Source organism: Rhinolophus ferrumequinum, chromosome 2 (genome assembly GCF_004115265.2).
Source record: "Rhinolophus ferrumequinum isolate MPI-CBG mRhiFer1 chromosome 2, mRhiFer1_v1.p, whole genome shotgun sequence".
Lineage (NCBI taxonomy): Eukaryota > Metazoa > Chordata > Mammalia > Chiroptera > Rhinolophidae > Rhinolophus > Rhinolophus ferrumequinum.
The window spans coordinates 105,836,153-105,863,286 of NC_046285.1; the positions used below are offsets into that span (position 1 = coordinate 105,836,153).

At 55.7% G+C, this 27,134-nt stretch overlaps 1 protein-coding gene across 2 annotated transcripts; it reads right to left on the reverse strand.

Annotated features, from left to right (window-relative positions):
• Positions 1-4,467: 4,467 nt before the first annotated feature.
• On the reverse strand, positions 4,468-27,134 carry RIPK4 (receptor interacting serine/threonine kinase 4). Of its 2 annotated transcripts, XM_033089335.1 has the most exons (9): positions 26,900-27,099; positions 25,621-25,714; positions 18,257-18,548; positions 13,587-13,735; positions 12,123-12,172; positions 9,772-9,930; positions 8,848-8,951; positions 7,299-7,560; positions 4,468-5,765 (listed from the first exon to the last, which is right to left on the reverse strand). In XM_033089335.1, the coding sequence occupies exons 1-9, from the start codon at positions 26,958-26,960 to the stop codon at positions 4,609-4,611; spliced, it is 2,328 nt and encodes a 775-aa protein (XP_032945226.1). In that variant the 5' UTR covers positions 26,961-27,099; the 3' UTR covers positions 4,468-4,608. The 2 variants fall into 2 exon arrangements, with proteins under 2 accessions (XP_032945226.1, XP_032945215.1); XM_033089324.1 differs by lacking the exon at positions 25,621-25,714 and having other exon boundaries at positions 26,900-27,134.

The following is a 27,134-nucleotide window of genomic DNA, read 5'->3' on the forward strand; positions in this document are numbered from 1 at the left end:
CACGCCTCGTATTTGGGCGCGTGGCCAGCACGAGGCCACCCTCTGTCCTCGACAGCTCTAGTGCCATCCCTCTCCCTTACCCCCAAAGACCAAGATGGAGGTCTCACATTGCTCTGTGCCAAGCCGGGCAGCCCTCACATGCCACGTCCTTCTTCCTTGGTCCGCTGTGTCCCTGGGAGGTGCAGGAGAGGCAGAGACGAGGGAGAATTCCCGTCTCTGGGCAGCTGGCTGGCCTTCATTCACTAGCAGGCTTTCACTATGCCCAGCCTCGTTCTCCAGTCACCCAGGAAAGACAGCAAGAAAAAGGAGGTCCCATGGCCACAGCCAGCGGAGGAGGCGGCTGCCACCCCCGCGTCAGCTTTCTCCCAAGCTGGGGCCATCTCCCCACTGGCCTCCCTCAAATTCCCATCAGGTGCCACCTTAACTGCGTCTCGTTTTTCCAGTGGCACCACTGGGGCCAGGCCATGACACAAGGAGGAAGCCACCACAGAGACTACATTCTTTTGGGTTGCCACAGAGGGACAGAGGCTCCTGATTTTCCAGTAAGAGTAACCTGATTTTTCCTCTAGGAAAAAACAACCACCTGCCACATTTTAGGGGTGAGATCAACCAGCCTGACCCAGTCTGGTCGACCAGAACATTCTCTCCCTGTGTCTACCCCAGCTGGTTTGGGGAAGGAGCACAGCCAGGCAGACAGGCCAGCAGATTGCATCAATTCTGAGATGCCATGAATTATAAATCGTATTGCTACCTAAAACACCTCCAAAAGAGAAAAAATGATGCCCATTTCAATTGTAAGATGCCATAACTCTCAGAGATGTTAAAATATGGGGAGAAAATAAAAGAGTCTAAGAAAGAACCTATGAATTGTTTAATTTGGGGCTTGGGAAGAGGGGATGCAGCTCTCTCTACTGGGATGCTTGAGTTGAGGTTGTTGAAGCCTGGAGATGTCAGGGCCGTTTTTTGCAAGGCACCTGCCCATTAGTGAAGCCAACATTGAAGAAAGGTGACACTGTGTGAACACCTAGATCGTCATTCCTGACTCGGCATTTCATGAAGCAGTACATTTTTCTTTGCCATGGGACCTAAAGCAGTGACTGGTACCACGGCGTGAAACAGACCACCCAGCCAGTGCCTCTCCTTACTCATCCCCGTCAGGGCCACTGTCACTGACCAGGATGTCCAGGTCGGGGACACCAGGCCTACAGTAGTCGCAACGGTCAGCCCCAGCCTTGGCTTTGTTCCTGCCACTGTTCACAACTTCATACAGCTGAGCACGGAGAACCTACATCCGAGTAACACTTTCTCGGTACGCCCATCTCTCCTCACTTACAGCCAATTGAGAGACGTGACGTGGCCCCCAGGCTGAGGGGCCCCATCACTATTGTCCCCACCTCTCCCTGACACACACCTGAAACCATACTCTCCAAGAGCAGTGGTTGGACACCTGACCCGTGAACAGTGTCCCTTCTGGTTCCATCATTTCATGACTCCATGACCCGTAGCTCTTAGGAAACGTTGGGCTCTGGTCCAGGGTCCTTCTGAAGTTGCTGTTGGGCACAGGGCAGCCACCAGTCAGTCTCCTGGTGCTCACCACGACGGTTGACAGCACGTATACCTGTGTACTCAAGGGCTTCCTTAGCAGACAATTGGTTTACCACGGCCGCTCCACTCCCCGGTGCTATTAGCTAAGAGTCACCATCTTCTTCCAGGTCATCGAACCTGATTCCAGTTCTCCAGGGTCTTTGTTTGCCAGAGGCATTTCACTGTGCCAAGCATTATTAGCTTTCAAAAACGTGGGTGTGGTGGGTGGTGTGACTAAGGCCTCTTGTTGACACTGGGGCAGAAAGGGGGAGGCATTTGTAGGAGTCGACACCTGGAGGAAGGAGAATCCTTGCCCGTAAGCTTACACTTCGATGGCCAGGTTCTGGAGAACTTAGAAAACTCTTCATCCTGGACAAGTTCTCCTGCTTTGGACTCTCAGTGAAGGCACTGGGGTGAAATCATGGTTCTTAATAAAAGATATAGATAGAGACGTGTACACACAGGCATGTCACACTCACTCTTCCTTGATCTAAGAGGGTCCAGAAGCCCTGACACCCAGGAACGATGGGCACACCTCACGCCCAGATGGTGGTTTCTAAGTACCTTTCTCAACTAAAAGAAACCGGTTACCTGGGAGAAATGGCTGCTTCTGAGGCTGGGGTTGGGGGAATGCAAGATGAGCCCGGAGCGCTCATCGTCAGAAAGCAAGAAGTGCTCAAAGAATGACGGGGACCAGTGTCAAGGCTCTCAAACTGGCCAAATCTGGGTTAATTTGAACATCAAGATAAATGACAATAAAGGAGGAGAACCTGTTGATTAAATAGGAATCCTCAACTGCATACTGTTACACAGGCAGACCTCGGAGCTATTGCGGGTTCAGTTCCAGACCACCGCCATGAAATACTGCAATAAAGTAAGTATTTAAAAATACTCAAAAATAAGACTGAGGTACAGAAGACTGAAGAGTCATGACAACTAAACACAGTGGGTCCTGGGCCAGAGAGAGGGGGAGGGTCAAAAGACATTTTTAAGACCATCAACAAAATTTGAAAAGGATTTGTGGATTACAGAGTAGTAGTTTCTCAATGTTAATTTCTTGATTTGGATGGGTACACTGTGGCTATATAGAAAGTCCTGTTTTTAGGAAATACACACAAGTATCTGGGGGTGGGTCAGGGGACACACTGTCTTCAACCTACTTATTAAACGGATGGATGGATGGATAGATGAGTGGGTGGGCGGGTGGATGGATGAGTGACTGGATGGATGGACAGATGAACAAGTGGATGGATGGACAGGTGGACGGATGAATAAGTGGGTGAGCAAATGAGAAAGAGAACAGAATGACCAGGCAAATGAGCTGAAATGTAAACAAATGGGGAACCTAGGTGAAGGGTACACCAGAGTTCTATGTATAATACTATTCTTGTAACTTTTCTATAATTTGAAATTATTTCAAAGTGTAAAGTTAACAAAAGAAAACGAGAATTATAAACACTTAAAAAGAAACGCAAATTCTGGTGCTGGGAGCTTCTTCCATGAAGACTTCTCATGCCCCTGCTGATGTGTGGAACGGCCCAGGCTCAGGGGCAGGACGCCAGGGCCGCCCTCCCCCTCGCTGTGCCCTCAGGTCACGGGTTAATTCAGTGTGAAAGGACCACCTTCTGCAAAGGCATCTCCACACCATGCACGACTGCCTCAAATCTGGTTTTCAGAGATCCGAGTATTTGAGCTTATTTATAACAAAAAGTAGGCTCACTGACTTCAAAAAAGTAGAACAGTATGTAGCTTTATTTACATCAGACAGAACTCGTCTTTCGTGTATTCCATACAACAGTAGCACACCAGTAAAAGCATGAGGCCTATTAAAACATAGCCAGTTCTAAGCAGTCTGGATATTTCCTGTCATAGAAAAGAAGTATCCTGCCCACAGATTCATATTAACATACATGGTATATTAACATCAATCTCTGTATCATACACCACAGGGCATGTTTGCAAACAGGGCCACCTCCTGCAGCAAACTCACTCTAAGAACAGTATTGGGGGGGCACATGGGACATGTGTGACAATGACGGAAGGGGCGAGATAACTGCATCTTTTACAGCTACGAGTGTGCAGTGGTGTCCTGGAGCCGCCTCGGGAGCTGCACACATCGCCTGTTGTGAAGTCGGGCAGAAAGCAGCCCAGAGACCCCAAAACAGCAGCACTGCGCACCGACAACCACTTTACTGTAGGTTAACGCTGGAAAGGAACTGATAAGTACAGGAGTGTGTCCAACTAGGTAATACTGTTTCCAGTCCAGAACTGAGGCTATCTGGGAGAATTTTAATGACGTAGACACTTGGCTCTACAGTTCCAGACACATTTTATGCAGTAAGAAATGAATGAAGAAGTGGCGTGGTTGGGAGGTGAGTGCGGTCGCCGCAAGGAGCGACGGGACGGCAGATCTGGCGGTGGAAGGGCTGGTGAGATCACTGTTTTGTTTAAAAACCCACCTGTTACTTTCTACACATTCCTCAGACTAGACTATCCAATGATAGGAACATTTTTAAGCGATTTAAAGCAACAGTTGATAACTGTGTTCACCTACGGACAACATTCTATAAAACAAGAATTCCAGTACAACATTCCGAAGCAGGCTGCTTTGCCTGCCGCTGCAAAGGACGCCAGAAGACACAGCTCCTCCGGCTCCTGCCTCCCCAGACTCGGTGCTCTGGGGCCTCAGCTCAGGACAGGGTGGGCTCCGTCACGCTGGTGACCACCACGGAGGGACTCACACCAGGACCAAGAGCACGACGAAATGATTCCGACCATCGTCCCTCTGACACCAGGCGCACTGACGGTGAGAGTGTCAAGCGCCTCGTAACCACACACTCAGGCAGACTCCCGCATGACTCAAGGCTCAGCAGCCACCTGCCTCTCGGTGGCCTGGTCGTCACTTGCCACCAGGCCATCAAGGTGAGGGGAGCTCACCAGCACTGCATCGATCGCTTTGTCTCCACGGCGGGACGCAACAACGGGACAAGACCCCACTCGGGCCCGGTCTCCGAGGGCAGCGAGCTAGGTCTTGCTTCGCCGGAGCAGGGCGGCGGGGCCGTGGGTACCCTGGAACTTCAGGCTCTGCAGGTTGACGTGGGCCCCGTGCCTGAGCAGCGTCTCCACGGCCTTGGCGTGCCGGCCTTGGGCGGCCAGGTGCAGCGCACTGAGCCCCTGCTCGTCCGCCAGGTCGAGCACGTCGGCGCTCACCAGCTCCTCCACCACGTCGGCGTGCCCGCCGGCGGCGGCCAGGTGCAGCGCCGTCTGGTTCCGGGGCCCCCGAGCCATCACGTCGGCCCTCTCCTCCACCAGCAGCTTCACGGTGGCCAGGTGCCCGTTGCGGGATGCCAGGTGCAGCGCGGTGTAGCCCTCGGCCGTCACCACCTCCCTGCTGGCGCCACGGTGCAGCAGCAGCCGGGCGGTGCTCGTGTGGCCCGTCTCCGCGGCGACGTGCAGGGGCGTCTGCGCGAGTCCGCTGCAGACATCGACGTCGGCGTGCAGGTCGATGAGGACGCGGGCCACGCGGTAGTGCCCCCGCTGGGCGGCCAGGTGCAGCGGCGTCCTCCCGTCCAGCGTCTGGGCGTTCACGCTCACCCCTGGCTGCTTGGCCAGCAGCTTGACGATGGGCAGGCGGCCCTGCCAGGCGGCGTAGTGCAGCGGCAGCCAGGCGTCCTTCCCCGGCAGGCCTACGTCGACGCCTCGGCGCAGCAGGATGCGCACCACGCTCTCCTGCCCGTGCTGGCAGGCCACGTGCATGGGCGTGCGGCCCTCGAAGTCCACGGCGTCCACGGAGGCGTTCTTCTCCAGCAGCAGCCGCGTGCTGCACTCGTCCCCGTTCTGGGCGGCGAAGTGGAGGGCGGTCCACTGGTCCTCGTCCGTCGCGTTGACACTGATCTTCCGCGCCAGCAGGAGCTCCACGATGCCCCGCATCCTCTTCTCCACGGCCACGTGCAGCGGCGTGGAGCCCTTCCTGTTGGTCAGGTTGGGGTTGGCGTTATTGAGGAGGAGCCACTTGACACACTCCTCCTGCCCGGCCTCCACGGCCAGGTGCAGCAGGCTGGTGCCACCGTCCAGGACCAGGTCGACATCCTGGGGCTGCAGGATCTTCATGAGCCGGCTAGTGTCCCCGTTCACCACAGCATCCACCAGCTTCTTCTTCTGGACGTCTGTGGTGCCAAGATCTGCGGGGACAGCAGACGCAAGGGTCAGATGAGACTGCTGGCCCCCAGGCTTCTCCCAAGGCCAGGCTGGCATCCTGAGGTCGCCCACACCTCCCCCATGGTCTCCAGGTGATTTACCTGAACGCTTGCTTATGTGTCATGTTGTCCCTGCTGATTTAATTTTAGACCTAGTGCGGAGACCCTGGGCAGGTTAGTTAAATGTCTCCAAGGGGCTCTTTTGTCAACTTGCAAAATTAAAACCCTTCTAGCCATCCTGTAGGGTCGTGATTAGATAAAGGATGTGAAACTCAGGCCCCTGCTTGCTGGGGCTCACAAATGGGGCAGTGACTGCTAAGAGGAAGGAGGGAGGGAGGCAGGAGCCCCCACCCCAGGGACACCCCTGCAGGGCCCGCCAGCCTGCTCCCAGCCCAGCTTCTGAGTGGCGTCTTGTGTTGCTAAGGACTCATTATTCATTACGAAGAGGTCCCACTTAACGTAAAAGGACCACTACATTATCTAGAGCTCTGATTCGCACCACGGAAGACTCCTCACCAGAAACATGCTCAAGGGATCCCGCACAGGAGGGCAAGAAAATGGGACCTCAGTCCAGACTCGGGATTTTAACACTGAGATCTGGGGGCACCAGTAACTGATGCTCCCTGAGCGTGAAGACAGGCGCCATTTGAGAGCAGCGGACCAGGAGCTTCCTCCACGGGAAACAGGTCTTTCTTTCCTTTTCAACCTCACCACCGTTGGGTACCTGCAGCCAACCTGTCCAGCTGGGCCTCCCCCAGCTCTGCATCTTTGTAAGACATTTTCTCAACCCCAAATGCCCTCTTTTGCCCCGAATATTCCACTCTGAAAATCCCAGGAGGCCCCCAGCACCCAGGAAAAGTCCTCCCTTCCAGGAGGAATTGCCCGGTCTACCAGGGACTCCCCCACCCCCCACACCTGGGGGTCAACCCTCTGGCACAGGTGGCAGTGAGGGAACTTCAGTGAGCACCACACCCAGGGACCAGCATGTGGGGCAGGGTAAGCACCTTCTGAAACAAAAAGCCCGTCAAAAGTAACATGGAAAGATAAGATGAGCTAACTGAGAAGGGCCCCTCCAACAGGTAGAGTGTGAGAACCTCCAAGGAGAATGTGTGAGGGTGTTTACCTGGCACCCACAAAGGGGTGCAGGGCCAGCCTCCATAAGAGAGTGTGGGGCTCGATTCATCCCCTGGGTTTTCCATCCTGTAAACCTGAGGTCACACCCTGCACCAGCATTGCCACAACGAGACCCTCCGGTACAGGCAGGCTCGTAGCCATTAACACTTAGTGTCACCTGCTCGGCCAGCACTCATCTCTGGATTTGGGCTCAGTACACCAACCATGCCACTGACACCCAAGACCAGCTAGTGAAGGGATGGAGACAACAAAGAATTATTGTCAGGTCAAGAACCTGGACGCCTCATTCTTTTCTCCGCTTGCTCCTAGATGTCCCCACACCCTGCCCGCCACCAGCCCGTAATCACGCCCGCAGTTTCCCAGGGCACGGAGGCCTCCACTCACCGCCCGTTGAAGGCTCCCGCTCGAAAGACAGGGAAAGCGAGCCCCTGGAGGAGAAGGCAGAATCGACCGAGGACACCCCCGACAGCCTCTTGCCACTGTTGGCTGACGGGAGCTTGGATTCGGAGGAGCTGCGGCTGAGCTCATCCGGGCCCTCGAGCGTCTGGGAAATGCCCGAGTCCAGCTGGGACAGCAGCTCGGAAAGGCTGTAGTCTTTATCGAGGGCCGGAGCTGAGGCTCGCTTGAGTGGCGTGGACACGGGTGCCTGCGAGGACGGGCAGAGAGGGTTGGATGAGGCTCCATCCACGGCACACAGCGCAGACAGAGGGAAAGGCACACGTGGTCCCCAGTCCACCAGGCAGGGAGTTGCCCGGTACCATATGCACAGCACAGCAGCCGGGAGCCCCACGACACTGCGCTGGGGCCCCCAGGCGGACAGACCGACTTGATAAAAAACTGCAAGTCTGGCAGCACGCTGCCCTGGGCCCCACCTGCTCAGCGCATGGCAGGCATTGTTACCCGGATGGGAGGCAGAATGTGGACAGGCTGCGAGAGCGGGAAACTCAGAGCTGGGCCGAGTCCCCGGAACAAGTCAGCAGGGTAAGAAACAAAGGACGGTGGGGACCCTGGGGCTGGGGTCCCGACCCCACTGCCTACAACGGGTGGGCTCTCCTCTGAGCTGTGCACGCGTGGCTTGGAGCTGTGTGTGGGCAAGAGCAGGGGGTTGTCACAGCTACAGGGACAGCATGTGACCCAACCCTTGAGAGGGCCTCCCCTGACAGGCAGCGAGGAAGGCAGATGTCTGGTGGTGACGAGAGTCTGAGGGTGACTCAGGCCTCTTCCCGGTCCACGCCCACCTGACCCCAAATTCTCCCTCTTCTCAGGAACTGCTGATTGGCGCTTTGGTGCAATGAGTCACACCCACTTTCTTTTCCTTGTCAGGGGCCAGTTCACCTCCCCGGGGTACCTTTGCACCCTGACCTCATGGACACACCCCTCTGTCCAGAAATGTTCACTCATTACCCAGCCTCACAGCAACGGCCAGTGTGAGCTGCCCAATACCAGATAACACGTTATAAAGTTGGGTACCAGGCTTCACTGTACAAGTCTTATTACTGTATTCAGTTAGCTCAGGCATCTGGAGTTTCTTAGCACATCTTACATAACCCATGCGGCACTCACTGAACAAATCATTTATGAGAAGATCCCCAAGCCAGGGGTACAAAGACCACCCCCTCCCCTCAGAACCCAGGTCCCCTCCCCCAGCTGGACTCAGCAGCGGCCTTCCATTTCCCTGGTTCAAAGAGCACCCACCTGGTGGCTTTTTAGTGTCACCCATGGGCCCACACTGTTCAACTGTAACCACAGACAGGAGGTGGGGATGGGTGCATCCTGCCACTGCCTGCAGGACTCCCTGGCCAACTGGCACGGGATGTGGCTCAGAGGGGGCAGGCTGAGCCTTAACACGGGGCCGGTTGGCGGGGAGTTTGCGGAAAGGAGGCCTCGGGTTGGAAAACTCCAGCCCAGCACAAAGGGACCCCGGGCCCTGTACCTCGCTCTTAGGCTCCGGGCGGTCTTTCACATCTAGGCCCTGCGTTGTCTCTTTCACCTCGTCGTCGGGTTTATCACACAGGTCCTCGGTCTCAGAAGTAATTTCTTTTGGGGAGAAAACCAAAAGGGCCTGTCACTTGGACAATGACTTCCGCGCACGCTCTACTTAAACATGCCATCTCAGGCAGGGAAGAAGAGGCGACACCCCAAAGTGTCTACAACTCAAGGACTCAGTCAGCACTGCGATGTCCCACCCCAGTGAAAGGAGCTCCCAGGTGATCCACGGGGTCTCCCGTCAGCAACTATTTGCAGGGTCTTGCCAGATTCAAGTAAGAACCTCGGGGTTCATTTCCCAAAGAAGTCTTCCTCTAAGGGAGCCCCAAGGGCTACCCCCAATGGTCAGGGCTGCGAGCACCGGCACGTGAGGCCCCCACCTCATCCATGTTGTCCCCTGTTTCAAATGCAGTGATCCGTTTCAATTCCATCAGGATCACTCTCCAAACCAAATGACACACCGGATCCCTGGGGATAAGACCCCAAGAAAAATGCAAAGAAAGCCCAGCAGGCTTTCCTCAGGCCCGCAGTCACCCCGTCCCTAAAAGATGCGCCACTGTGTGAACCTAAGACACCAAGTCCAGGCTTCTCAGGGCAGCGAGCCCAGGCCTGGGCTGGAGCTTGGGGTGGATGGCTGGAGCTGACCTTGAAGCTCCATCCACCCAGGTGGGCCCTGCGTGCAAGGGCCACAGGCAGGCATGGTGGCCAAGCCGTTCCCGCCAGGCTCGCCTATCTCTGCACAGCCTTCCCCACCCGGGCCTGCCCCCCGACCCTGTCCTGGTCATCTCATTGGCTCTCTCCTGACACCAGCAGATGGGCCACGTAGCAACGTTTGGGAGACCCGAGCTGGGAGCCCTCTCCAGGCACTCACCTTGGAAGGTGGGCCGTTGACGCGGGTCCCCGTGCCAGCACCTCTGCAGGAGGCGCAGGAGGTTACTGCAGGCGCGCGGCCTGGCTCTGCAGACGGGCGGCAACTCGGGGCGGTAGCCCTTCACTACTTTCACCATTATGTGCAGGATGTTTTTCTCATCTACAAAGGAAAGGTGCACAAGTCAGGGCAGCTCTGCGGGGCTGGAGCCGGATTCCTTCTCTTTGGGAGGAAACACAACTGCGGGAAAGTGCTGGGATGAGCCTTCGGGTGCGTCCCCGCACCCCCACACGCGGTAGCCCAGGCACCACCAGACTTCCTTTTCAAAGCCCAGAGCTTTCGTGAAGCCTTATCTTCACAGGGCATGTCTGCTCCCCAGCTTCCAGGTTTCAGAAACCACCTATGAGCCATCAAACGGAATCCATGTGTTATATCACACAGCACATCTTTCTGGGCACCGGACTCAAAGGAAAAGCGAGTTCAAAGGAGAAAAACATCTGATGAGACATGTTCTAAGTTGGCCCGTGCCCGCTGAAGAGAGGCAAATGTAGGAATCCTGGAGTCTCATCACCCAGCCCCCAAGTGCACCCAAATCTCCCTCCGATGACAGAAATCTCCCTAAAATCCAATTCCTGTTCTAAAACACAGGCCCTCGCTGGCCTCTGCAGTGGGCCAGCCAGGACTCCGGCCTCCTCCCCAAAATTCATAACATGGGGCCCCACCTGTATCCTCTTTCCAACCTCCTTCAGAAACACGCACAGGCTCATTATCATAATATCATCCTGGTCACAGACTGAGGGGCCCCAAGTGACCCTCTGTGGGCCAGACTTTCCCTCTACTCAGCCTAAAACCACACTGCCCATCAAGCTGGACTCCATGCGTCTTGTTCCCACCAGCCCTCCCACCCCTACAGTTCCCAGCACGCCCACGGCCAGGAGCGCTGCAGGCTGGAGGCAGCGGATGCACACCAGCAGCTGTGGGAAATTGGCCCAAAGTCCCCGACAGCTGCCAGGACTCTACTCTGATGTTTTGTTCCACTTTCCCGTTAAATCTTGTGCAATACTCTCTTAGGTATCTAAACATTATTTCCATGAGAACTCGCACTTCCAAAAACCCAACAGGCCCTCCAGATAAAACAAAAGTAAACTGAACACCTGGAGGACTTTCTACTGCCAAATGTGGATGGAAAAAGTTCACGGGAAGCCCTCTGCTCCTGCAACTTGAGCTCCCCTGTCTACGAAGCAATAGAGCACGTAGCCCTCTGTTCTTGATCTACCGGACCCTGGGTGTTGCGTCCATGAGATCATTGCATGGCAGACTGGTAAGCTAAAAAAACCCCAGACCATGGACCTCCATGGAGGAGGAAGGAAGGAGGGAGACCAGGTGATGGGTAGAAAGACATATGGACAGGACGTACACTGGCCTCGTCTGTGTCTCAACCAGCAGGGACTCACAGACCTGGGGCCACACATTGACTCTGACTTGTGTGTTTACGTATTTTTGGTCAAGCCACAGAACACTGTGAGTAGCCCACAGATGCCTGTGGAGGAAAAGGAACTCTTTGTCCACTGAAACAAAAAGGTACATGACTTTCATGGTAAGTTTCAGTATCAAGTCAAGGTACAAAACTCTGAGGACACAAGCCAGAATCGTGGTTGGAAGAAAGGCCACAGCTCTGGGGCGGGTAGTGGTGACCTGGGTGTACCCACTTGTGTCAAAATCCACTCACCGATTCTGGAACTGGTAACCTGTGAGTGTGCTTCACACGACTAAACTACATACTTAGAAATGCTTACGATGGTAATTTTATGTGTATTTTACAATTACAATTAAAAATTAGAAAATTACCACCAAATAAAAAAACCAGTTGGAAACAACAGGCAAATCCAGAGACAGAAAGCAGATTAGTAGTTCCTGGGGGATGGGAAATGACACAGTGGGTACAGGATTTCCTTTCGGGGGGAACATTCTGGAACTAGATAGTGGTGGTGATTGTACAACACTGTGAACGTAGTTAACGCCACTGAACTGCATACTTAGTTAAAACGGTCAATTCCACGTTATGTGTCTTCTACCACAGACACACACAAAGGAATTAGCTGACACCTTAAAAAAGCCCACTGACCAGATCTGTGCCTTTTCCTGTACGTGAATCACACTGCAAGGGCGCTTTGTGGGCAGAGGCCCAGCGGCGGTGAGGTGGGCCGTGGGTCTCTGTGCCGACCTCCTGGGCAGGACAGAGCAGCCCCGTCCCCCCAGGGGAATGTAGGGTACAGGCACTGCTTAAGCAGAAAAGGACCATGAGGAGTGACCCCCACTGTTCCAGTCACCATCCCCGAGACGAATCCACTCACCTGCAAACGGCTTCTTCTGCGTCAGCACCCCCCAGATCACGATGGCGAAACTGGAAGGAAACCAGGCAGGTCAGTGTGTGAGCCAGACCCTCAGATAAAGCCAAAAGCTCTCACAGCAACACGCTTGAAGCCGCCCCCCGCCCCAAAGTCATCACACCAGAGGGAGAGATAACAGCAACATTCTTCTCATGAACAAACAATTGTGGAACACGTCAGCAACATGATAGCTCCGTTGTTAAACAATGGATGAAACCCTGCCAACTGAGCTGTGAGTTCCAAGAGCACCAGGGAGCCCCCAAAAGAAGGGCCATTGTCAGCTCATGGGCAGAGGGGCCCACGTCGGCTGAATCCGCCACCACCTTCCTGCAAGCACCGGGCGTCACGTGCTGACAGCAGCTCTGGGCCTTGTGGGTAACTTGCCCCCCAAGAGGCCGTCAGAGCTGGACAGAGCCAGGAGAACAGGCTGGCAATCCAGCTGAGCTTCCCAGAGCCCGTTTTCGGTTGCTGGAGATGATATATATGTAGTATATAAAATTACTCTGTATACGTCAAAAAAAAGAGCTCAATCTGATGAATTTTTTTAAAAAACAAAAGCAGGAGTCCAAACGGTGAGCCAACATCCTGTCGCGGCTGTTCACAGCGGCCCAAGAACTCTCCATCGAAAAATAATTGTAATCTGCAAGTTCAAACGTTCAGACTCTCCACTCCAAAATAAACAGAGAATCCTATTCTCCCCAAACACTACAAGCTGTGACGAGCACCCCTCGCTAAGCACATGCACGATGGTTATTGTCAAACCAGTCGGCCTGGCGGTGGCAATGACAAAAGGTAAAGCGCCAGCGCCAGTGCTCGGGGCTCAGGGAGGGTCACTGCTCGGAAACCAGAACTACAATGAAGGGACTCAGAGCCTGTGCGCACCCTCCCGCCCTCTCTTCTTCTCTAGGAAGTCTGTGATTGAGACCTTTACAATTTAGAACAGGCAGGCACCGATGACTGGGGACTGTCCTCTAGTGCTAACTCCCACTGACACTCCATAGCTGTCTGCGCTCCTCTGAGGAGATACGAGCTGCTGGGCCACACGGGACTGGATACGGACATACAGACCACTTAAAGCTGCAGGCTCTCTCAGCAGACAAGCTATAAAACCCACGCTTTATAAAAACGCCAAAGCTTTTACAGTGTGGAGGCTGCCAGTCTGGTTACATAACTGGCCCTAGTGGCACCAGCCATTCAGATCGTCCCCCTTCATGGGCAGCTCTCACAGGAGATAACTGTGTCCTGGGTACCTGGGGCAGCCTCTACCCACTGGCTGAAAACCTCAAACCCTTTCATTTGGACGGACCTCCTATCTGATGGTAGCAGAAGCCTCTGGGAAAACTGCCTGTCAGAGCATGAAGACTCGGGGCGCAGAGCCCCTGCCGGGCCTGGCACGCAGAGCCCTGGGGGCTGCACACCTGTACACACCTGTACACGTCGTGCTTGGTGTCGAAGAGCCGGCTCTTCTCTCGGATGCGCTCTGGAGGGAGGTAGGCGATGGTGCCGAACAGGCCATCCATGCTGAGATCGTGTGAGTGGGACAGTCCGTGGCACTTGGCCAGCCCAAAGTCGGAAATCTGTAACAGAGCAGTTGGAAGGAGGCTCAGCGAGCTCCTGGAGGGCGCCCTGCGGAGCCTGGCACCTGGGCTGCCATTTCAGACGCCTGGTCAGCATCCCCCTGCAACCCCGGATGATGTGGACCACAAGGTGGTACAGCACATTCAGGAACCACCTCTGAGAGCCGTGACCTGTGCTCCCCTGGGCAGGTGGGCACGTGGCTTAGGAGGAGCCAGGAAGAACGTGATGGATGGGGGAGCAAATATTACACTTTAGGGAGGAGTGTGCTGTGAGAGGACCCCAGAGGGATCACTGCCGTGCTTGCTACTGTGGCTGACAGCCTGTGTCGGTGGAAAGGGAAAAAGCAACGCCTGGCGTTTCCGGGCTTTCAGACGCCATGTGAGAAGTGAGGCCTGCCAGGCCCGGCGCTAAGGCAATCCAGTTATGCAACTGTGCCAGCTGGGCAGGCGGGCAAGTGGCAGCAAGTCCTTTAAAGGGAACTGCACCTTCAGAAGCCCTTTAAAGCAAGCAAAACATACGCCACGCAGCCTCGTCCTCCACCTGGAACGTTCTGTGATCAGCAGACACTTGCTACCTCCTTCACCAAGTACATGACACCCAAATAAAGGTCCGATACACATGGGCTTTGCAGCCTGGAGGAGCACCGGGACCCCAGCTACTCAGGCCCTGCCCCCCCCCGCCCCCCCAACTCCTTTGGACAAAGGAGTCCTGACAGTTCACGGCACGGACACCCACAGTGGGGGAAGTGATGTCACACAGATTCCTGGGGGCAAGGGACACCAGCTGTCCTCCAGGCCCCCACCTGGAAGTCACCAAAACACTGTGTGTGGGACCAGGCCACATGCACCGGCATTAAGGGACTCAGGATCCATGAGGAAAGTGGACCCTTTATCTTCTCCTTCAAGGCGTATAGACTCCTTCAACATCCTAATTAACTCCAGGCTCCTCCTCAAGCACACCTAGGGAGCGACAGGCAACGGGGCTGAGTCAGGCCTTAACTCTGGGCTCACCATGCCAGCTCACGAGATGTGCCAATGGCTCGGCGTCATCATCGCCGAAGGCAGGGAGAAGCTCTGCCTGCAGACTCAGTCCTCCAAGGGATCTCTGACCACATCTGCGGGAAGGTGGCAGGAAGAAAGCCCGGAGAAGTGGACCTGGCCCTCCATGTCTGCGGTCAGGCTGGGCCAGGATGGGCGTGGGTCCACGAGGGAGGCCAGCCGGCCATTCCTGGGCCCCTGGTAGCTGTCCGTTCCCTAGCCTTCCAGAAACTCCCCACTCCGGAAGGGAAAGCACCCGTTCCCAGCATAAAGCTATCACGTGGACCCTGCAGATCATAAAGCAGCTCGCAGCCATGTGAGCACCCTGGTACCCAGTGCCCCTGCCTCGCTGGCAGCCTTTTCTCTTTATGTCTGTGCTTTTCAGACATAGCCAGCTGCTTCAAAATGGACTTGGTAAAAGAAAACAAGCATAAATTGTATGTAAAGGCTCTGGTGTCAATATACAAACTCAGAAACCAGCACTGCCTGTCGGCTGCTGACCCTCTGCCCGCAGGGTTTTTCCTCCCGGTCCTGCCCAGGACCTGCTTCCCGGCCCCTCAACAGTGGGCCCTGGGCGGACCCTGTGCACAGCAAACAAGGGAGACTAACGAGGGCCGAAGGGCGCAGTCGGGGCTGTGCTGTCTTAGACAGAGGTCATTGTAGACCCGGGACAACCCTCCGAATACTGTCTCGTCTGGGCAAACTGGGCCAGAAGTGAGCCTGAGATTTTAAACTACGCTATTTCCTCTTCAACTCGAAACGGGTCTACTACCGATACATTAAAATTAGTATTTGAAGACTACTATTTAGCATATTTAATATAAGTGCTACTTTAATATTAAGTGTCTTTAATACTTTGTGAAGTCGCCACTCGCTATGAAATTTGTCTTTCGCATCGTCCCATCTAAGGACAAAAGGGAGTCTTAAGGGCTCAGGGTAAGGGGACGGGCTGACAACGTGTGATCTGATTTCATGATTGTTGCTGCAAATAACCGCCAAACTGAAAAGAGCCCAGAAATCCGGTGGCCAATCGATGACCTCAAACAAGGCTCCTCTGCCTTCCACACCCTATTAGCCATGTCTGAGAATGAAAGAAACATGTTACATAAACACATTTTCTGTTTGTTTGGGGCTGTGTGAGGTGAGTAACACGGCTGATTAAGAGGGGAGTCACACAGAAGCTGCCGCACGGGCCTTTCAGGACGCTGGGACGAGGGCTGGCGGGAGCCTCAGCGTCACCGCACTTCCTGTCCCGGAGACCAGTCCACGCACGCTCTACCCGGCTCCCTTCTCAGCCATGCTGCTGGGCTCCTCAAGGAATTTTTACCCATTGATTAAACTGCCAGAAAGCGCCAGGCCTGCCAAGTCAAGTGCTTAGAAGGAGAGGGCGAAGAAACTTCACATGGAGGCCCCTCAAGAACCAGTGCAGACGTGACCTACTAGGAAAGCGAGACCTCGGTGTGAGCCAGTCAGACAACAGCATTCGTCCCCTTACTGAGCAAGCACTGAGTGCCCGTGTGGACCCAGCACGGGGACCACCCCTGGGTACACATCCCCATCCCAGCGTGGAAAAGACGACTATGTACGAGCCACAAAGGTACCAGCACCAACGCTGCCGGCCCTCGCCTAGCCAGGCGCTGTACTGTCCTGACCCCTCACAACAACCGAGGGGCGCTGCCCCCAAGCTGGACAGGGGGCTGTGCATGTAAAGAGGACCGTTGGACGGTGTCACCGTGATCCTCTAAGGGAGGCCACACATTCCACACGACCTGTTAGGAGAGTGGAAAGGGAATGCATTGAGATGAGTGACACCTCAAGGGGACCTGGCTGCAGACACACCTGTCCAAGTACCTGGGCGCCCACCAGCCGTCTCCCTAAGAAAGCACATCCAAGCAGCCGTCTGGTACAGCAGCGGTCCTGAACGTGACCGGAAGGCTTTCAAGCCTGAGGCTCTCTGAAGACCCAGTCCCACAGGGCAACACCACGACCCCAACGTGGGTGACACTGGGCCATGATTTAAGCCCTCTGAGCCTCAGCTTAGCAGGAGCCGGAGGCCACTGTCCACTGGGTCCGTCACTTTGAATGGGGGCAGCTCCTGCAGGCGGGGCTTCTGGCCCGCAGCAGGGACCTGCCATTCCCTTCCCTTCCTTGTATATAGTCAAGTTTGAGAGCAAAGGCTCTGGGTACCCACGCGCCACACACCCTGGTGAGAACTCTGTTGTGCTCGTGGGGCAGGGTCCTGTGCGGCCAGCACCAGCGAGCACCAGGAAACAGGACAGGAAAGTACTTCCATCTTCCGCTAAACTCTATTTACTGAGTGACCCCTACTTAAGGGACAACATGTGATTAGTGTCCAAAGTGAGAACAGACTTCCCCCGGGCCTGGGGCTGGCTCGGCCAGGACTGGGGTGCCTCTTGCAATGTCCCGGCACAGGGAGCGGCCGTGTGCGTGTCCCTCAGTCCCACTCTCCTTTCACAGGTGAGGAAACTGAGGCCCAGAGGAAGCTGGGGGCAGGGCCGGACTGACTCCGGGTCCTCATCCTCCTCGGGACAACAGGGAACGGTCCTGCCAGGGAGGCAACAGCATCCGACACGCAGGCGAGTCCCTCTGTCCCCAGCATGAACTGGAAGGGAATCGGGCCATCCCTCTTGTGCCCTTTCGCTCAGGCACAGGCGGAAGAGAAGGGGACGAGGCCACCACATCCTGAAGACCAGCAGATAACCCAGGCCCCCCGAGCGTGTGGGCAGCACCATGGGAAGAAACCATGACGGGTACCCCCACCCCAAACTCCCAGTGTGGCAGCAGGACAGCCCAGCAAGGAAGGCCTGGCAAAGGACAGTCAGTGACACAAAGGCCATGAAGCTCCTAACTGCCAACTCCCCGTGGCCAGCACCTGGTTTTCAATTATATTACTCGTTACACTTTTCTGCTTTATAAACTCATCCCAAAGAAAGAGCAGCCCTCGCAGGCCGGCCTTGCATTACTAGAACAGAGTGAGCCCCCCGTACCCTCTCCACGGCACGGCAGCCTCCATCTCAGAGCACCCCCGTGTTCCCACCGCCCCAGCCCTTACAGCCACCAAGGGGACACATCCTACCATGGCCACACTGGGACCGCTGACCCATGGCCCGCTTCCTGGCACCCAGTACCCTGAGACATCCAGTAAAACCAGAAAGCGCAAATCCACCATCTCTTTGTTGCCAGGACGCCCAGATTTCAGACCCAAACTCCAGGACTCGGGGAGTGACCCATGTCCACAGAGCCCGTGTTCCAGCCACACGTGTGGTGGTGTTTACACCGACCCCGATGAGACTGGGGACTCTGGGAGCTCTTGTGCTGGGAGAGGCTTCTGCTTCACGTGCGTTCCCACAGGAAGAAGCACGTCCTCTTCCGGCCTCACACTGACCCGAACGTTCTCTCCTCAACACCGCACCCCACTGGCCTGCTCCCGCCCGCCTGGTCCTTGCACGGGGAGGCCCCTACCTTGACGTGGTAGTGGGCGTCCAGCAGGATGTTGGCGGGCTTGAGGTCCAGGTGGAGCAAAGGCGGGGACATGCAGTGCAGGAAGTTCATGCCCACCGCCGTCTCGTGGATGATGCGAAAGCGCAGGTCCCACGGCAGCGGCTCGGAGGCCAGCAGCTTCTCCAGGGAGCCCGTCTCCATGTACTCCATGACCAGGCCCACGGGCTCGCGGCATATGCCGTACACGGGCAGGATGTACCGGAACTTGGCCACCTCCATCTTCTTGGCTTCCTCCAAAAGCTCCATGCGCTCCCTGGAAAAGTTCAAGGGCGTGAGAAGCACGCACGCAGTAGTCCCCCGGCTACTCACACAAAGCACAACGGCCACGAGGCAACCAGGTCCACGGAGCGAGAAAGTCACTAGGACACGTGCACACGTACGTACAAGCATGCACGCGTGGACCCACAGACGAAGCGCACTTTCGCGTCACATGATTAAATTCTGGGCGGCCCAAAGTCTCCGGTGTCACGGCTGCTCAAGCACACCTGTGCAGCGTGGGGTCGTTACGAGTGACGAGGAGAGAGATTCTAACTATTCCCTGAAAACCCGCAGGTAGCACTGAGCCGTGTGCCTGGGGCCTGAGGGAGGGGGCTGGTGCCGAGTCCCTCTCTCGGGATCGGGGCAGAGAAGCTGAGGTTGGACTAACGGCTGTCGCGAATTATCTGTCTGAAGAACGCAATTCACCTTCTCTTTTAAGGCAACCGTCCAGCTGGCCCGGTTACTCCTGACTCCAACCCCACGCTTCAATGAATGGCTCGTGCGTCTAAAACGGGGGTCTGCTGAGAGCCACTTTGAAAAACTTTTTTAAATTGTAGTAAAAAATACACAATTGAACCATTCCTACGTGTACAATTCAAACGCATCACACACAGTCAGCGTTGTGACAGCATCCCCACTATCTACACACACAACTTTTTCATTGTCCCCAACAGAACCTCTGTCCCCATCCAACTGAAGCGCCTTCCTCCCAGCGCCCCCCAAGTGCTTTTCTACTTCCTGTCTCTATGAATCTGCCCACTCTGGGGACCCCACAGAAGGAGCATCACGTATATCTGCCTTTCAGTGACTGCCTATATCACTAATCATGTTTTCAAGTCCACCCACGTTGTAACATATACCCAGACTTCATTCTTTTCACAGCTGAATATTTCGCTGTGTGCATGGACCGTATTTTGTGTGTTCCTATTGATGGACGCTTGGGTTGTTTTCACCTTTAGGCTCCTGTGAATAATGCTATAATCTGTACAATGGGTGCACAGGTGTCTGTTCACGCCCCTGCTTTCCCGTTTGGATATACACCGAGGATGAACTGCTGGGTCGTGTGGTAGTTCTAAGTTTAACCTTTCGGGGCACCGCCAAACCGCTGTGTTTTTGTAAAGAAACTTTGACTGGAAGACGGTCTCCCCGACTCACACGGCTGCATTCATGCTTTCACATATGGCCCCTGCGGCCTACACAGCCTGTGACATTTACTCTCTAGCTTCTCAAGAAAGTGTGCAACCCCTGGTCTAAGGTCACTTCCTGGTGCAGCCCGTGAATTTGCAGACTAGACCCCAGCACTTAGGTGTTTGTTAGCATTTGGGGTGAAAGTCTGAGAAAAAAGGCCAAACCCCAGGAGGATCCTAGGTTGGCGGTTCCCAGGGCGCAGCACAAAGCACCCAGGAAGGGGGCTGAAATGCAGGTTCCCAGGCCCTGCTCCAGAATGGGTTCCAGGAGGGTGCTGGAGCCTCTAAAGGAAAAGGCCAGAACCACATGCCCAGACGTGCCCTGCAGGAGCTGGGAACTGAGCAGCTCAGCGTCCGAACAGAGCCGAGCAGGCAGCAGGCTGGGGCGACCTCAGGGACTCCCCCAGAATGCAGAGTCCGGCACAGGCCACCGTGCCCATAGCCCAGGACAGGCTCACCATCTTATGGAGCCTAGATTTACCTGCCTGCCCACCTGGACCTGCTCCCACTTCCTAGCCTGCCGGAGAATCCTGTGTGAGAAATGTGAAAGCGCTCCAACAAAGCCAGTCGGTTTCTCATTGATCAGCCTCCTCTGAGCCCACATGCTCCCAGACTGCCCTGACAGTTATGGAAACATTGCCCAGGGAGGGGGTGGCCGCGAGCCCAGATGACAGTTTACCAGCGGCTGCAGCACCCACGCTCTACCTGCATTCAGCTCTCACTGGGGACACTCCTATTTGGGGCCCAGGGGGCCTGGCCAGGATCCCAGGCCCTCTGCTCGCTTGTCCAGCCCCCACAGCTGGGAGCCAGCCAAGCCCACAGCGAGCATCCTCCAGGGGGCTGCACGGTGGGTACCAGGTGGGTATCGGGGAGAGGACCGCTCCGTGTAGACCAGTGATTCTCACCTGGGGGCGACTGCCCCCAGGGGACACTGGGCACTGTCTGGAGGCATTTTGGTTGTCACAACTGGGGGCTGCACCTGGCATCCAGGGGATGGGGGCCAGGGAGCTGCACATAGGATGGTCCCCAAGGCAAAGAAGGACCCGGCAGGAGTGCCAGACACCACGTCTGAGGACCCCTGGTACGGAGCCGATGCATTCCAACCAAACTTAAACCTCTACCCCTGGAATCACCCCTGAAGTACTGCTGGCATTTACTTGAGTTTTCATCTATATCTTATTAAAATTCGTTGATTGACACATATTTACTGAGTACATCTACACATCAGAAGTGATGGCAAAGGAGACCCTTTGCTGCCTTCACCAGGCTCGCTACTTCTAGGAGAGAAGATGAAAAATCACCAAGACAAGAAGTGCGGTTGAAAATCTGAGTAGTCTGTAGGGGCGGTACAGAGAGTCCTAGGGGAGATTTAATGAAGGGGGTCCCTAACTACAGTGGGGGAAGGGCGGCGAGGGCTCAGGAGGGAGGCGGGAGTCCCAGGCTGGATGACTGATTGGATGTGGAGAGAGGGCGCCACCCTGATCTCCTGGGGTTCCCCATTTATGAAGGGTAGGTGTGTGTGTGGGGGGGGGTCAAGAGTTTGGTTGTGAACAGGCTCAGGAGCAAAGAATCCCACTGGCCTTAGAAAGGAGGAACAGGATCGGGGCGAATGATGATGTCACACAAGACAAAACTAGTTTAAGCTCTGCAGGACTCATTCCTCAGCACTGTGGTTGCACAGACAATTCATGGAGAGCACGATGTCCACAGGAGTGCTCTGCGAGCCTCTGGGGGTCCCTGGCCAAGGCTGAGCTGCTCCCCCACTTCAGCGGGACCTCCGTAGGTTCCGTGCTGGGCCCAGGCCCGCAGCCTTGGGGTGACATGGCGGCAGACCCCAACCCTGTGTGACAGGCACCTTTAGGAGGGCTGGTGCGAAGGTCAAGCGTCGTTTAAAAACAAAAACAAAGCCGGTCATTTAAGAAGAAGAGAGAAAATGACACCACAGGGCCGGCTCCTCTCTCCTCCCAGGGAGGCCTGGTCTGTCATCCACGTGCGGCGGCAAAACTGCCACTAACAACACTCACTGAGCACCTGCAACCGCTCGGGTTCCCATTTTGTTAAGGGACAGGCCTGTGACTTTCAAGTGGCCGGCTGGCCACGCCGCTCTCCAGGCACTTCACCCACCGCGCCCCCGTTGCAGGATGTGGGGTGCAGGCTTTTGGGAATGGACAGTGCTGCCGTTTGCAGGCTGGCCACCAAGCAGACCGTTTCTCCACGTTGAGCACACATTTTGAGAGTGAGCCCTCCATGCCAAGCCTGACTGGTAACAAACAAGGATTTTGAGAGCAAAGTCAACCCCAGGAAGGCAGACGCTGAGCCGCTCTGCAAATCAAGTGTTTTCTTCCATTTCAAAAGGGCTTAAAGCATAAAACTCAGGTGACTTCTGATGGCTGCGCTCATCAGCGACTGTAACAGCCGCTGGCAGGTCACCTCTGCCTCCCCACTCAGCCCTCCCTCCCCACCGCACGAAGTCAGCCAGTTCTGCCCAGCTCTCCCCGACCCCGGGCCCTTCCTACCCAACAGGGACCCCACATTTACCTCAGTTAAAAAAATAAATCAAAAGGGCCACCGCCGCCAGTTAGCTCCAGAAAGCTAATCACAGCTTGAATGTTCTGAGAGTTCGTACCCTCTTTAGAATCAATGCCGAGCTTGCACGGCTGACGCACATCTCAGGACGACACACATCTCAGGACATTTCGTCAAGAAAAACCAGCTACCCTGGGAAATAAGTCAGTTTCCAGGGACCAACCATCTTCTTTGTGGCAGTTCACTAAGAAATGCCTTAGCTCAGAGAGGACCCTCCCTGTCTGTCACCACATCTCCCTGGGACAAGGTGGGGGGGTCCTCCCCACTCACCCAGCAGGAGGTTCAACTACATGGCACAGGGCTGGGAGCGGGGTTGGCCAGCGTCCCCTAAGCGCCAGTCTTGCTTGTGTTCAGAAGGGTCGGCACAAAAAAAATGTTCACTTATCTTCTAGTAACCATAACACTCAAATCCAAGTGACCCCATCCTTTCACCCATTCTTCAGTTGCTCCTGAGGTACCCGGCTAGAACACCTCCCCCCATGGGAGGCCCCAAGGGCCACCTCCAGCTTCGGGAAGCAACAGCCACAGCCCTTCCCGGATCGGATAACCTCGGCAGTATTTGCAATTCAATAAGCCTGAACTTGGCCCTCTCGGGAGCCACTGGAAAAAGACAGAAAAGTGCCCCTTTCCGGAAAGAAACTACCAATTATTTTTTGTTTTCATCAAAGGCAATTTTTTTTTTAAATACACTTTTCCTCATAGCAGCGTGTCTGGTTTATGTTGACAACACAAAAGGAAATGTTGATCTATTACTACGATTACTATATTGTTATTTTAGAACCAGGAGAGATTGGCAAAGCAGTCCCAGAGCCGCAGGGCTGGGTGGGGGGCCAACGTGGTCACGGTCCCATCACCACCAAGTCCCACCTTCACTGTTAGCAGGGAAGTTCCAGCCTCAGGAATGCACGCACATCCGTCTTAATTAAAAGAGCCCAAAAACAGCCTAAAAAACGGCCGTGCTGAAAGCGTAGCTACCAGGAGGCACAATGCAGTAGGACTGGCATCAGGTTTCTCCTCTGTAATCTTCTGAAAACATCTTCTCGGGGGAGGGGTGCGACTCCCAGTTACCAGCAGGAATGGAGAGGGGGCCCCAACCCCCAGGACCGCCTTGGGCCTGGGTAGGAAAATCTCTGGGCATTAACAGGACCAACTTGGGGCTCAATGTGTTACAAATCCTTTCTCAATAGCACTTAACATTCCTTCCTTTTTTTTTTTTTTTTTTGGTCATTTAGGGCTGGTCCAAGAATAGGCCACCCTGTCCAGGGGGGACATTGCAGTGGGAGAAAGCAGCAATGTCACACCAATCGATCGTGTCTGAGACACTCGTGAGAGAAGCCTCCAGGCTCGGTCAGGAGGAATGCCAGAGACCAAGGACTGGCCGAAGGCTTCCCCCTCCTTTTCCGGGAGCATTTACTTTGGAAAAGGGTGGCCCTGGGATGTGGCCCTACGAAGGCGGAGAAGCGGGAAAGGATGGAAGAGGGGCCGGGCTGGGGGAGGTGAACAGTATTCAGCAACAAAGAGCCCCCGGGAGGCAGGGCTTGGAACCGCCTTCGGGAAAAGGCAGCAGGCAGAGGCTTACTCACCCCCGAGCTGACTGGCTCGGCGAGGCCTTCTCGCCACGCACAAACCCAATTACGTTCCCAGGGAGCCGGCGAGGGTTCCCACACTGCTATTTTTAAAACTGACAAGAAACGGGCTTGTCGGATTGTCGTGTACTTGCAGACCCAAGGGTTGCTCAGGCTCGTCCCGACGAGCCATGCCGATGGCGCATTACCTGCTGGCCGGGCGCCCGGCCAGACACTCAGTCACTCAGGGCTTCCTTTTAGCCCAAGGGCTGGGGCTGGAAGAAGGGGGCCTCTGGAGTCACCTCCTCTGGCCTAATGGCAACACTCCACCCAGGGCCCCAGAAACCCCTGAAGGTCAGTCATAAGGAGCAGACCCACGCAGTGTCACCTGCCCCCAGGGACCATCAGGGTGTCTGGGGCTGGACAGCCCCCACTTTCCGGTAAGGAAGTATGCTGACAAGGCCTGGGGCAGCCTGCAGCTGGAGGAGCCCCCCACGGTGCTGGGGGCCAGGGCAGCTGCAGGGAGGGAGCCAGGAGAGACAAGCAGCCAGCAAAAGTCGGCCTGGCCCACACCTGTACCTGGGGGCGTCCCGGTGTAACAAGAGGAGGGTGCAAAGTGACTCGGATCACCCTGGGAAAGAAAAGGCCCAGTGTTGGGGAAGGTCCTCACGACGAGGGCACGTGACTGACTCCATAAACCTTTATGATTTGATGGGCGGGTGCAGAAAACCACTTGTCTTGAGTCCCGAGACAAGCCTGTAAGTTGGTTCTCTTGTTTTTTACACCTGCCACCCCCTATCTGGAGTGGTCTGCCTTTTTTCTCAGTCTCTCCCAGCCCTCCGAGGACAGAGCCAGTTTCAGACCACACCCAGGCAGAGCCCAAGGAGGCTGCAACCCAGCACCCAGGCCCCCTTGGCAGGGGTTAGAGGTGCCGCTCTTCAAACAGGCGAGTCAAGACAGCCCGGAGGGGTAAAGGGCTGGGGGCTGCACCCAGGAACCCCGCAAAGTCCTACTTCCCACTCCAGGAACAGCTTGCAAATAGTGAGGTGGGGTGGGAGGCAGTTGTCAAAAGAGCGCTGAGGCCGACCTGCCTATGTTGGGCAGCGAAAACTATTTTGAGGTCTAGCGGCAACCCTGCAGGACTGTGGGCCACCAGCCCCTGCTGCACTGCAGCCTAAGGAGGAGTTCAAGCTGGATCCAGTCAATAGTTAAGCGAGAGGCGTTTTCTTTGCCAAGACCAGGGCTCTGACCATCTTCTCGACCGGAGAACTCAACCTGTGCTGCAAAGGCAGAACTCCAGCCTGCTCTACCCAGCTGGCAGAGTACAGGAGGCGAGTGGCTTCCTGTTGGGAAATGCTGACCTCGACCTGGCCGCCCAGTACGTGCCACCACCTGCCTAGTTCAGGCAGGGCAGGAAAGGCTTCCAGTTAAAGGACAAAACAGTTTTCAACCAGGCTATGCAAGAGCCTAAGAGACCTGCCTCAAGTGGAGAAACCCTACCTCCAGCTGGGCCACGGAAGAAACAAGGGCTCGGTCACGGGAAATAACAGATTCTGTGGATAGAGGCTGATGAGTCAGTCAGCCTGGGGACCGGCTTGTTTACTTAGCTCTTCCAATACAAGAAACTGGTGGTAAAACCTCCACCGATGAAGAAAACTCACTCCGATCAGAAGGCTCCATCAGACAAAAGTCCCCAAGACCTAAAGACCCTCGAAGGCGAGCGTCTTACCTTTCAGGATCTAACCACTGGCTGGTGTTCAAAGTGGTTTGCATTTCATCAAAATAACCACAGCGCCGCTCCCAGCCTGAGCGGTTCCCAGGACCTGTGGCACAGGGAGGGAAGCGCTTGCATAGCTTCACAAGGATCTCACCCTTGAGTTAGCGATATTTTTATGACACTTGTCACCACTGTACTGACGTTCCCAAGAAACACTGGCTTTGAGGCTTCCACAAAAAGCCATCCATCTACTGTATAACCTCCCAGGCCACCACGAAAACACAAAGGCCGTGGGTGCACCGGGGTCTCTTCTGCCCGAGCCTACTCATTACTGCACGCCAGGCAGCCCCCTGCCGTCCCTCAATGCACCCTAGTCCTGGGGACACACACAGTGAAAAGGGTCCCCATCACTCAGTAAGCCGTGGTCTAGAAACCAGGTCTCGGACCGCGAAGGCTAGGCCGGGTTTAAAGGGAGCTGATTGTCTCAGAGTGGGGGAGGGGAGGTCTCCATACAGGACACAAACAACAGAACTTCCCTATAGAATGCAAACGTCACCCAAGGATAAGCAATTGAAACGTGTTCAATTGAAACATGCATATAAATTATTTAAACACCACTGCAAATGCTGAAAAACAAAAGAGCTGCTTCTGGAGACCCTCCTCCCACCCCAACACCCAAGCACAACGCGCAAGTGCCAGGGCGCCGGGGAAGCCTGGCCAAGCCAAGCCGGTGCTTCCGACCGAAATAATTACCGTCTTACACCAATTTGTGCCCCAACGTAAATTACTAAGTAAGTCGAACGGAGTCTAACTAACTCACAAAGCCCAGATCCACACACGGCAATTTTTCTAAGCCGGGCGCAAACCGCAGCGCCGAGGTGGGTCCCGGGCGGGCCGGCGGCGCCTCCGGGGAGCGCAAGTCCCAGGCACACGGCGAGCTCGCGCCCCTCAAAACTCGAGGCCTCACGGGAAGCCAGGTAGCACCAATGGGCACTTGACCAAGTCTTGGTCAAACGCTGCCCCAGAGGTCTCCCCTACGAGCCGCAGCCCGGGGAGCCGGCGTGCGCAGGGAGACCCGGAGCTCGCCAACCTCCCGCCGCGTCCCTCCCGCCCGCAAAGCCGCGCGGACCCCGCCGGGGTCTTCATGGCCTCGCCTGGCGCTGGGTTTTCCCTCCGAGGCTACTCCAGAGGCAAGTGGTGAGAAGGGGACCCCCCGACCCCAAGCGCCCCGACCCCGGCCCGGCCCCGTAGCCCGCCCTGGCGCCGCGGCGCCCCCGCCTCCGCCACGGACCTGTCGTCGACGTGCAGGCTCGGAGAGCACTTGATGGCGAGCCACGTCTTCCAGTGGACATGGCGCACCTTGTACACCTGCCCGAAGCCGCCCGACCCGACCTTCTCCCAGCCGGTGAACTCGCCCGCGTCGAAGGTGCGCAGCAGCCCCAGGGCCCACGGGCTCCCGTTGTCGCCCTCCATAGCGCTCCTCTCGCCGCACCCTGAGCGGCCCGGTGGAGCCGCGTCCGCCCAGG